The sequence below is a fragment of the Corella eumyota genome, chromosome 1, assembly GCF_963082875.1.
Source record: "Corella eumyota chromosome 1, kaCorEumy4.1, whole genome shotgun sequence".
NCBI lineage: Eukaryota > Metazoa > Chordata > Ascidiacea > Phlebobranchia > Corellidae > Corella > Corella eumyota.
In genome coordinates this window covers 18,114,352-18,127,309 of record NC_137490.1, presented here as the reverse complement: position 1 = coordinate 18,127,309, position 12,958 = coordinate 18,114,352, and the positions used below count along the sequence as shown (strand labels likewise).

Sequence of the window (12,958 nt, the reverse complement as noted above, 5' to 3'; positions counted from 1 at the left end):
CAAGAATTAATGTATTTAACAATAATATTTCGTTTTATTCATGTTAATTAAAGTGTTTGTATAGTTAAAAATTTAAACTTACGCTACGCAAAATCGTCACATGATATCATTATCAGATTATGCCATTTTGAAAAACAAATTCAGCACGTGGCAAAATCAAAATGCGTGATCATGCATAAACACCAGAGTGAAAATAACGGTTTTAAAATGCAAACTACTAAAATGTTTAATAGAATTAATTAATTCAAATTACGCCAATTTAGCTAAAAATTTTATTTTTATTTTCTATTATTCTCTATATAATATATTGTAATAAAACTTCTTGCGAGCCCGTAAGCGACCGGAAATTAAAATGATGTCAATCGACTTTTCTTCTTGTAACACATGTTTTAAAACATACGCTTTATTTCTTACTTGCAAGCAATCGACCTACGTGTTTAACTTCACGCCCGCTTATTTTTGCCGTATGCTTCAGTGAGTTGTGTTATTGGCATGACTTAATTTACCAAAACCAAAAAGTATTTTATGCCTCAAAAATACACACGTAACAAAGATTAAAAATATACACTGAAGACATAAAAAAGTTTTGGGATAACTATAAGGTCTTTTTAAAATTAAGGTACACAGTATAAAACACAAAATTGATGTTAAAATAATATCTACACCAAAGAATCTCCTGTAACAGATAAATTGGTTTCGTAGATTCCTTTGAAATCCACAAAAAAAAAAAAAGTTTTTCTAAATTGTGCAATTCAGTCGAAACTAAAAAAATTAAAATATGAGAGAGGCCCGCAACAAGAAAAAGGATAAAGAGAAATGAGTTCTCTTTGTTGTTGTTTAGGAGAAGAAACATTCTCTCTTTATTTGGGTGCGATAAAATATAAACAAGATATATTTAAACCAGAAAAAATTTCTAAATTTCTTACTGAATTTAAAATTAATTATCACATAAGCACGAAGTTTATGTATGCCAATGTGTATACAAAATATTTTGAAAGTAAATGCGTTAATTTAGGGATTAAATAAGGTACTGCTAGTTATTGTTACTTTTAATATTATCAGACCATTACATCATAGACATTACATGATTCCATACAACATACATTATTTGTATAATATAAGTTGAAATGGACGAAGAAATGGTAAAACGAGCTGAAAAAGAAGCAAAACAAAAGGCAATTAAGCAAGTGGCTGCTATGCTTCAAAGATCCGATCAATTGGACAAAGTTGAACAATATAGACGAAGAATTGCAAGAAAAAAAGTGAGTTTTTGTGTATTAAGGTTCAACTTAAAACTATTTAAATCATTTAATATTTTATCCCAGTCTATTATATGTTTGATTTAAATTATAGGCATCAGTTGAAGCAAGGCTAAAGGCTGCAGTTCAATCTCAATTGGATGGGGTCAAAACCGGATTAAACCAGATGTCTAATGCATTAAACGAAGTAAAAGAAATAAAAACAGATTTAAATGATGTTGATGACATGTATTTTAGTTGTGCTTCGCTCAGTGATAAAATGAGGTGATAACATCTACTCATTTTAACAAAAAATCTCATCTTAAACAGAAATTTACATTATATATTACATTTAAACATTGAACATTTCTATTTGATTTCTAATAGATAAAATAATTTTTCAGAGACATAAAGGATATAAGTGCACAACACAGACAATTAGGAGCAGCTATGGAAAATCTTAAACACATTTTTAGTGTCCCCGAAGAAGTCGCAAAGGCGAGAGAATTGCTAAAAGATGGACAACTGTTACAGGTGTTAGAAACTAAGTTCTTGACCTTATATTTTGTTGTTTAATTACCCAAACCCATTTTTACTTAGCGCAACTAACAAATAATAACTAAAAGCTAGTAATATCAGCTAATATTAGTTACTTATCATTACCATAAAATGGTAAAAATTTGAACTTTAGAAAGTGTAATTGTTTTAAAAACTGGAATTATTTTCCCAAATTTTCTATAGTTTTTTTTTACACAGGTGCATAGGATACTAACAGACCTTGAAACATCACGAGATGATTTAATGTACGAGCAATATAAGTTAGAAAACCACAGTGAGGCTGATATTAAACAACTGAGAATTTATTTTAAAGATTCTGAACAACTAGCGGTAAGGACTCTGGATTTATTGTAACCGGGGTTTTTAAGTAAAGTTTAAAAAATGATATATACTAGGTGTTACCATACATTTTAAACATTTACTATTTCTTGTTTAATTTAATTTTAATCCTAATTTTAGGAGGAGCTTGCCCAAGCATTGTGGAGAGTATTGGAAAAAACTTTAACTTTGGCGCGCAAAAATTCTTCCACCATAGTGACTGCATTAAGAATAATAGAAAGGGAAAACCGGTAATAATATTGAGAAACAACAGGCAGAAAAATTATTTTTTTAAATTTAACTTTTAACTTTAGATAAGTTACTTGAATTTAAGTAAATTATTTAATTGGTGATTTAGTGCTGACACAAAAATGTTGGAGCAAGAAAAATACTCTGGATTTCAACCTCCAGGAAGACCTAGAAAGTGGCGTGAACAAGCTATGATCACTCTGAAACAATCAGTTGATGATCGGTACAAAAACTTTCAAAAAAATTAACAATTTTGATTCTTAAGTTTTTATATTTAAATCATTAATATTGTGAGTTCAATATAGTGTAATTAATACAGTTTTAACTACAGTAAAGCTTAAGTTTGACAAAAACTTAATATTTTGTTAATGTTTAAATACAGAATTGATAGTGATGTCTACAACACGCGTGAAACTGACAAAATGTGGTTGGTTCGTCACCTCGAAATATTAAGAAAAAATGTCCTGGATGACTTAAGGGTCGTTAACTTCTTGTGCGTTCCTTGTTTTCCACCTGCTTATAATATATTTGAGAAATACACGCATTGGTATCACCTCTCCCTTGCAGCCCATGTATGACCTAAAAAAATAAAATTAAAATTTTAAATACAAATAGATTAAAATGATTGTTTACAAATATGAATTTTGTTTTAGATTCAAAACCTAATAAAGGATCAGTTGGAAGGAAATGAAATCATTTCTTTGTTGATGTGGTTAAACAACTATACAGGTACATATATTTGCTAAAACTGCATTTAATGGTTTAATGTTAAATATAGTGATTTTATATTACTGCTGTTATTACATAGGGAAAGATTTTATGGGTCATGCCGAGCTATCAAAATTGGACCCCAGTAAACTTCCACCTTTACTGGATGACTCTGTTAGTGAAGAACTAATGCAGAAGTAATTTTATTTTTAAGTTTTAATAAAAGTTATTGTCTTTTTTAATTTTTGCATGACAATTTTATGCATATGTGTCTAAAAACTTCCATCTTGTTTATATCTCTTTTCATTTTTTTAGTTACTTTTTGACAACGGAGCAAAATATGGCACAATGGACTGGCAAGTCCCTTCAACAAGACTCGCTAGACTGGAGGGGGGAGCAGGAGCCAGAAAGGGATGTAGATGGATTTTGTAGAACTTCCCTACCTGTTATTCTATTTCAGATGATCCAACAAACAGTACAGGTATAAATATTTGTTTGTGTAGATTTGGTGATTTGTAACACATTTAAAAGTGCTTTGCTAGTTGCTGCTTATATAAAAGATTTTTAGAAATCTTCCAACTGATTTAAAAATACATTTTAGGTTGCTGAAACAATATCAGATCAACTCAAGATCAGAGTGTTTGAAGTTTGTATTGATGAAATGAACAAGTTTGTTCGTTCTTATGGAGGTACCCCTTATCTAAAAATATAATAATTACCATATAAATAATTACAATAAAAATATAAAACAATTTTTTGGTCATGTTACAGAGGCAATCATGTCATACAAAGATGAACATTTTAAAGACAGAGAAAATCCAAAGCACTATCCACTTTATATGGTGGCTGTAACCAACAATTGCGAGGCTTTCACTGAACTGGGGTTAAAATTTCAGGTAATATAAATTTCTTTGGTAACATAAAAAAATAACCAATTTTTCTTCAAACTTTGACAAAGTTTATTTGCTCTCAGCTTGATATGGAGAGGGGTGGAGCAAACACAACGACCTCCGAATTTGAGCTCCTCCAAATGGATCGGGAAGAGAGCACGAACCCATTTGAGGAAGAAGAGGAAAGTGATAAATCAAAAAGATTTGAAAAGTAATTTTTTGTGGTAATGTGTATAAAGCTTTCATAACTTTAAATAATTAAATATTTGTCAACTCTTTAGATTCCGTACAGAGATGGACCATGTTGCACAAGCAACTTGTGGTTTTCTGTTAGATGAAGTTTTCTTGGATTTAAAGGTAAATTTGAGTAATTAAGCTTAGCTTTGATTAAAACATTGCAATGCTACAATGCCCCATGTCTTTACCCAGGAGCTTAGTCTGGGTAAAAACAGTTCCCTAAACTATGATTGGGCAAGAAAAATTAACTAAATTTTGACATATTGTTTGTAGTCCAACAAGTAATACAAAATGTTATTTTTTAGCCTCACTGTGAATCGTTATTCCAACGGCAGTGGTTAGATGGGACTTCAGCAGTTGACACAATATGTGTAACCATAGAGGATTATTATGAGGACTTTGTGCACTTAAGACCAAGATATTTTGCTTGGATCATGAGAGAAGCTGAACGAAGAATTGTGGTCGAATATCTTAAGGCTGTACTTGGACGGTACTTAATTGAATTAACATTTCAATTTGTTTCTTAATTTATACTTATTAAAGGCACATAGAGCCATACTGCTTAATTCAACCAAACACTTTTGAAATCTTTATGGTTAAAGTAGAGGCAATGAGGACACAAATTGTAATCATCTAAGTAACATTTTGTTAAAAACTCTTCTGACTTTTGTATTTTAATATTTGTAGAAAAATAAAGTTAAACAATCCCAGAGACCGAATGAAAGCTGGGGAAAAGTTATTAAATGATCAAACAATGCTTTCGTCATTGTTCAACAAATTAGCTCCATCTCCAGTAAGTTATTTCTGTTAACATTGGTCTGTCAAAAGCAGATTTATTTTAAATGAGTTTTCTCAACATTAAATCAAAAACATTTTTTTAATTTCAGGATAGGTCAGCTTGCGAGGCTTTGATTCCAATTGCCGAGGTGATAAAGTTACAAGATAAAAGCATGATGTCACTTGAACTATCAGTTAGTAGTAAACACTGATCTAATAAAAACATTACTTTATTGATGTAATAACAAAGTACTTAAAAACCAGCAATGTTCTGTATTCGGTTGATTTGTAAACAAATCACAACATAAGCATAAGTAAAAAATTTTGAGCAGTTACAAAGGAATACTTTTTAGGATTTTTTCATATTTTATATGTTGGATGGAAACCGAAATTAAAATTTGCTTTTAGGGCTTGGCAAGCAAATACACAGATATTACAACTGAACAAATGCAGGCCTTACTTGCAATAAGAGGGGATTTTTCTTCATCCGAAGCCAGAGAGGTGATCATTTTTATTTTACCAAAAAATTGATTTTTATAGAGCATGCTGCTACGCATTCTTTTTTAAAAAATTCATTTCATAAATTTTGACTTTATTTAAGTAGGTTTAAATAAATAGTTTGTTGAGACAAAATGTTCAAATCATTTTGCATATTTGATTTTCAAATCATTTTGCATGTTTATTTTGTTGAGTTTATTTTCAAATTATTTTTGCATGAAAATTCAGTTATCCGACGGAATAGAAATGGACTCTCACAATATTGATGAATATAATGCTGAGATGAGATTATATGCAGACGTTGAGTATACTGCTCCTACTGGATTTTTTAAATAATAATTGTGTAAGTTTTAGATGTATTATTTGTTTTTCATTAGCATGTTTTTTTGTTTTGAGGCATGCATTTAAGTTATTAAGTTTATATTTTTGTTAAAAATCAAATTTCAATTGCACAAAAAAACAAAAATGATTGTTTTTAAACATTCCAAAATTGTGGTTTACATGTTTCCAATTTTTTAATTTTCTGGTTACATTTTATCATTGAAGATGGCAACAGAATCATTTGAAGCAAGCGAATCAGCGGGATTTACATCAAAGCGACAGAGTTTGTATGCTCTAGCTGCTAAGTTAGTGCCACACCCTTCTTCACATACCAGTGATGTACCAAATATTTCCTCTGTGTTTAGCAGATTTAATATTGATTTCTAAATTCCTATGTGCAATATAATATTATCATGCATTGCTGAATAATTTATGCTATACTTATATATATTCGATATCTTGCTGTAAAGCAAATGTAAAAGATGATATTCTTATAAATAAACTGATATTGTACTCTTAATAAAAATAGATTCACACATATAAAATTTATTTGTAATAAAAGATATAAATATATACAGAAACTTGATTTAGTCATGGAACAAAAAAAAAATGTATATATGTTTTTGGTTATTTTAAAAACAAAACAGTTTAAAAAAAAAACTTTTAGAAACTACGTTAAAAACAACATAAAACTTTAATGATTAACATGGAAACAAGGAACCAGTATTATATGTTGACTTGAAGGTTTATTGCCATTAAACTGGCTCATAAATGGCTTTTATTGTAAAACAAGGCCAAGGTTGTTAAACTCTAACTTTCCAGCAGACTATATACATTTTCAGCAAAAACATTAAAAACAATTTTATATTTAAGATCCATCTACAAATAAAACAAAAATTTTCAAGCACCAATAAAATAAAAATATTACCAATCTCGAGCATCTAGTTTTTCTAAAACCTCTCTTAACCCAGTTAATATTTTTTGATTTAAATGCATTGGTAAAGTAAGAATTTTCTTACATTCATCAGTAACAAAGTTAACTTTGTCTTGTATTCTGCCCACCTCCACTGCTTTTGCATATTGTAACATTGCCCAGTTATATTCATCAGGTCTTTGTGTTTTCATTTTTAAAAATTTGTTAAAACATTCCACCGTTTTAACCTTGTCATCTAAAAGTGAATAAAACTTTGCACAATGTACAAAGCTTTTTGGTATTATAGAATATTCCTTAGTCACATTTTCTGTAAGAATATTTAGAAGCTCGTTGCAACTGTCGGTACTTTCTTTTACAAAACTTTCATCACACTTTAGGGTTTCAAATAATTTCGTATTAATTTCAACAAGGTAACAAAACAAAGGAATTTGATGTTTTACACTTCGCCATTCTTTTATTACTCCATGTTCATACATATGAATTGGTACATCACTTTTCCCTAATTTTATTTCATCTTGGCATTTAAGTCTGGCTTTGGTTAATTCACAGATATTATTTTCCTTTAGGACTTGTGGATAGTAACCACTCGTTCTAGATAAAAACTGAGTTAAAATTGTTGCATTATTTCTTTCACATCTTTCGGCGAACTGAAATGCACAGTAAGCATCTAGTTTATGAGATTTGTAGTCTATGTTTTGATCAAAATCCTTGTAGATTGAAATTCGACTTCTGCTGTGTAGAATTAAAGCAAGGCGCTCCAAAAAAAACATTTTTCTGTGATCTTCTTCGCTGAGAAAAATGCTACACTCTCGAAGCACTTCAATTTGTTTGTTGTCTAGCACAGAATATTTCTCCAAATTTTGTTGAAACTGTTGAAATTTTGCATCATTTAACGGATTTTGTTTTGTGCATTCACTCTGTAAAAAGTCTAGTTGACTTCGTATTTGATATGAAATAACTTTAGCCTCATAATCCGCAATAAAACCTGCCGGCAAATTCTCTCCAGCTATTTGACATAATTCTGTTTCTTGGTCAATATTTTTTTCCGCATTTCTTAAGGTGTTAAATTTTTTGTGGCTGTTCTTGTTTTGTGTTAAATAGTTTATAATATTCCAAATTTTGTTTATTGCCATATCCAAATAACTTTCACACTGATTTTCAAAAACAAATGAAGAGCTTTGTGCAACAGAACCAAAAACCTCAAGTAAGTTGGCCAACACTAGTTCATTTAAAACCCAATCAAAATCAAAACCGCTGCCTTCTTTTTTGCTAAATACTGGATTATCAGTATTGTCCTTGGCTTTGTAATGTTCAAGTAAAGAATGTAAATGAGGAAATAGGTTTTTCATATGAAGTGAGGAAGTTTTATCTCTTATGTCTTTGGTGATTAGTGTTGACATTGCAAAAACCATCTCCTTCAGTGGGTCTAAGCATGGATTGTATCGAAATGCATGCAAAACAACTTCGTGAAAATTAAAAAAAACAGAATCATTCCTTTTTTCAATTTTGCACATTCCGTAATGTTTTAGTTCACTACTCAGCTTACCTACTTTAATTTTAAGTTTTGACTTGTCATTTTTTGCCCCTAGTAACCGGCAAATAGCAGTGACAATTTTTTCTGGAATATTAACATGGTGCATGTAAGCCAAACATGACATTACCTTCCAATAAAAAGTATCGGACTCCAAAAAGGGCATCGTGATAGCATGAAATACATGTTGAAATGACTTGCCATAAGTGTCCAACAAAAAATTATTTTCTTCCATTGTCACATATTGACTGTCTAAAGAATAATTTTGGTTATATGTTATGTAATCAATTTCAACTTCTTTACAGAATTTTTTTGCTGCAAGCAACCCTAATGGTGAACCACTGAAACGTTTGCAAATTGTCTGGGCAGCATTTTTGTTTTCTTCAAAATTATTACGTTCTCCAATTAAATATTCAATTCCCTCATCTTCTGTAAAACCTTTTAATTCCTTGAATTTAAAATTACTAAGATCAGTATCTGCTTGATCTAAGATTCCAACATTATTTTTTCTGGTTGCTATATAAACATGGAATTTGTATTTAGCATATTGGTTGCTCTTTTTATCAACATTTCTTAAAAAATCAGCAAATAATTTGTAGCTAATTGGTTGGACATCTTCTATAACAATAAGAAAATGTTTCTCACAATTATATAGAATATCTACCAGATTGTTGGACTTGTTTTTATTAAGTTCATTTACAACAACCTGTGTTTTAGATACATCCACTTGCCTCATTAAATCCTCTAACCCAGACTTTAAATCATAACCAATGCTGTTACACTCTATGTGATATTTTACAGTTTCATCGAAGTCTCCAAACGGAAATTGATTTCCAAGTTTTTGTAAGAGTGTAGTTTTTCCAGTGCCGGGAAAGCCATAAATATGAAATATAACTGATGTGTATGTTTTTATATCCTCAAGAATTTCTTTAAATTGCCCAGTTTCTTTCAGTTGCCTATCAACCACACAAAAATCATTCACAGGCATATTAGTTTTGGATTAATAACAGCCAATAATGCCAATCAAAATACATTCAATTAGTTCTGCAAAAAAAATTACAAAATTATTACTGGTACATTTTGTGTTGTTTGTTATATACCGATCCGGAAATAAGGACAGTTTTCGGCAAGATTTATGGCATGCAAGCTTAGCAAATGACTCTTACTTAAATTTTTAATCCAAGCAGGCAAGCATGATTATATTTGTGTATTTAGTTTTAATTTTATAAAAAATACTCAGTTAGTATAGGCCTATGGAACAACTAAACATTGCAAAAATATAAAAAACGCTGTGGAAATTGCAACATTTGCTCCACCTTTACATTAAATATGGCAAAAGCATGCAAGACCTTTAAATTAGTCATGCATTGTTTAAACAAAATAAAATTTGACATGTATTCTTCTCTTCTTTCCAGACTGATGTATAGCCTATATAATATAATAATTTTTTATTAACTACTTTCCTTGGCGGTATTAATACCTATTTATTGTTTATTTAGCAAAACAAAAAGCTTGTATTTTCTATGTAGCTTTTATTTAGTAACTAATCTGTCCTCGCGTCACTACTTAAATTAGCATTAAATATTGTTGATTAATGCATACATTTTTTTTTTGTTACATAGTTAAAATCATGACATAACTTGAATTATTTATCTCAATTATTTACCATTTAGTAACTTTGTAATGTACTCTAACAATCTAACACATTTAATAACTACAGTCTGGAACTTTATTTTGTGCGTTGTTTGTAAGATCAATGAACAGCTAATTAAAAATTTAACAATGAAACCAAAAGTGATTCCCTTACAAACACGTATACTTTAATATCATATTACCTATTCAATGGTCGTATACATACTCCATGATATTTAGATACTACAGAAAGACAATTTGTAATAATTTTTATTTAAACAAAATTAATTAAGTTGACAAACTAATACATAAATAACAATTCAATCATTTAAAAAAATAGTTTTATATTATTTTACGTAGTTTGACTCGATGTTCTGTATATCGGTTGCAAGTCGATCCGTACTCGGGTTCGCAATAGAGGTTGCGGGTTCGTTTGGCACATGTACCAGAAAATGTGCCAAAAAAAATGTGCCAAACAAAATGTGCCAAGAAATGGCACATAAAAATGACACAAAAAATGTGCCAAGCTAGAATGTGCCAATCTGAAAAAATTTCACAAATTATGAGTCATTCTGCGAAATATGCTCGTAAAATACAGATTACTAGAAAACAAATGAGTTATATACATATTTAAACGTATTGCAGTAAAAATACTACGTTTTACCTATACTACATTTTTTTTATTTGTGTTTGGAGTTTCTGCCACCAATAAACACTGTAATAACAAAATATTTAAGAAAAATTATACGATTTAAATATTTAATTTTGATTTTTGCGTTTGTATAAATATCTATCAATAGAAAATACTTTAATATAAAGCTTTTTAGTTTGTTGCAAGATCACGTCGTGGATATTAATAATAAAAGCAACTTTCTGTAAACTAAAAATAAAAAAATCAAGTTGTAATTTGCAGTGATAATTTAATTTTGAGGTAAGTTTTTTTTAATTTACAAACGTCTCCGACCTTTCTACAAAAATCACATTGTTTTTTAAATAAAATATTTAAAAGTGCAACTTTTTAAAGTCTTTGTGATTTAATCATGGCATAAAAATATTTATTTTTATTTTATTTTTAAACCTTGATATATATGTATTTATAATCGAATTAGATTTTAAACACTAACATCAATTTATTATAATAAATAATAATAAAAAAATTAAAACAAATAAATAAATAAAATGGCGTGACACTATATAAATTACATTACATGTAATGTAATATCTATAGTAACACTGGCAATATGAGGTAACGCTATAAACGGTATAAACTCATGCTGCCAACACACAACCAGCATCTTATTATTATCGGGCAATTACAACCTATAATATTCCACACTGGTAAATTTAACTCGAGACTTTGTCGGCGTTACTGATGTTACTCTATGTTTAGGTCTTTAAGCTTTCTTTCTCACATCAAGAAAAAATAAATGTAAAAAAAAAATTATTTGGCAACCTTGGCACATTTTTTTTTATGTGCCAATTTTTGGCACATAAAATGTGCCATTTCAATTGGCACATTTTTTGTGCCAATATTTTGTGCCATTTTTGGCACATTTTGTTTGGCACATTTTTTGTGCCAATATTTTGTGCCATTTTTTGGCACATTTTGTTTGGCACATGTGCCAAACGAACCCGCAAGCCCGTCTCCGGGTTCGGGTACCTATAAACTATACAGGATCGAATGGATCGAATTGATGAAGTCGGTTCTAAACGTCTCAATTGACTTGAACCCGAGCGGTACCTATAAACTATACAGGATCGAATGGATCAAATGGATCGAATGGATCAAATGGATCGAAGGGATCAAATGTATATCAAATGGTTGTAGAATGGACCGAATGGATAAAATGGAAAAAATATTGCATAAATTAAACCCTAACCCCGACCCTCACCCATTCAGAATAAGCATAATGCATGTGATCCATTCGGTCCATTCGATCCATTCGATCCTGTATAGTTTATATGTACCGCTCGGGTTCAAGTCAATCCGTACTGGCGTTCATTACCTAACCCTTCATTAAATTCAGGCGCATACAGGTGACAAATCAGTTTATTAAATATGATTTATTTTTGTGTAGTTATATGCGAAAGTACTAACATCTGGTACATGGTAATATGAATAAAGTTTTGGGTCTGACAACCCCTTTATTGTTGCTATGCAAATCTTTCTGTTGCCATGCGACGTATTTTTTTATTTGATCGTTTACACGGTTTTTATCATCTTAGCATGATTGTATAAAAGCGAATGCAAATGACTTTTAAAAGTTAGATAAAAACCACTTTAATTTTAAGTTTTAATTTGGTACTTTTAAAACACATCGTAACGACGTTTATTCGTACAATCTTTTTTTATTGTTCCTAGGGCATAAATCGTGTTTATATGCCTTTTACCTATGTAAATGAGGTGAGGTCACTGAGTTTATATGCCTTTTACCTATGTAAATGAGGTGAGGTCACTGAGTTTATATGCCTTTTACCTATGTAAATGAGGTGAGGTCACAAGTTAATTACCTTGCTAAATTAATATAGATAAAACAAAAAAAACAATTTACTATAATTTTTAATTTATAAGCCAAATACAATGTCAGCGGCAGGGCAATAGTGAATGTAAGCTTAACATGACATAATAAAAGATATTAGACTCTTAAGAATAGCATTGTGATAAAATGTATTAGACCCCTAAGTAATAAAATATCATTCTAAAAATACACTAATTAATGCACTTTAAGGAAAATTGAATTAACTTAATTTTAAATAAAAAGCAATTATTATATTATGATATTTTACTACTCATTTCTTTTTTAATATTTTGTAAATATATCCTTAAAAAATTGTTTAAACTACCACTTTTTTTAAAGAAAACTTAAGGATTGTATTAGAACTACACTAAACATAATATATTTTTAGAACAATATTTTCATATTTTTTATATATTAGTTTTATTTAGTTTATTACTAAATTCGTATATTTGAAACATTAATTGTTAACAATTTAATGTGGGCTATTAAAATAAAAACTGGGTTATAGGTGTTTGATTTATTGTTTGTTAATTGCCAGAACCAGCTCA

General features: G+C 29.6%; 2 protein-coding genes across 3 annotated transcripts; one reads left to right on the top strand and one right to left on the bottom strand.

Annotated features, from left to right (window-relative positions):
• The first annotated feature begins 935 nt into the window (after positions 1-935).
• LOC145743951 (exocyst complex component 3-like) lies at positions 936-6,380 on the top strand. Of its 2 annotated transcripts, XM_082562040.1 has the most exons (20): positions 937-1,262; positions 1,354-1,523; positions 1,643-1,772; positions 1,995-2,126; positions 2,256-2,365; positions 2,473-2,586; positions 2,746-2,935; positions 3,017-3,092; positions 3,172-3,268; positions 3,387-3,552; positions 3,673-3,760; positions 3,843-3,967; positions 4,045-4,172; positions 4,243-4,318; positions 4,504-4,688; positions 4,886-4,991; positions 5,086-5,169; positions 5,384-5,476; positions 5,702-5,816; positions 6,020-6,147. In XM_082562040.1, exons 1-19 carry the CDS (start codon positions 1,128-1,130, stop codon positions 5,807-5,809), a joined length of 2,313 nt encoding a protein of 770 aa, XP_082418166.1. In that variant the 5' UTR covers positions 937-1,127; the 3' UTR covers positions 5,810-5,816; positions 6,020-6,147. The 2 variants fall into 2 exon arrangements, with proteins under 2 accessions (XP_082418158.1, XP_082418166.1); XM_082562032.1 differs by lacking the exon at positions 5,702-5,816 and having other exon boundaries at positions 936-1,262; positions 6,020-6,380.
• Positions 6,228-9,483, bottom strand: LOC145743942 (uncharacterized). The gene has a single exon (XM_082562021.1). The coding sequence runs from the start codon at positions 9,245-9,247 to the stop codon at positions 6,719-6,721; it is 2,529 nt and encodes an 842-aa protein (XP_082418147.1). The 5' UTR covers positions 9,248-9,483; the 3' UTR covers positions 6,228-6,718.
• Positions 9,484-12,958: the final 3,475 nt, after the last annotated feature.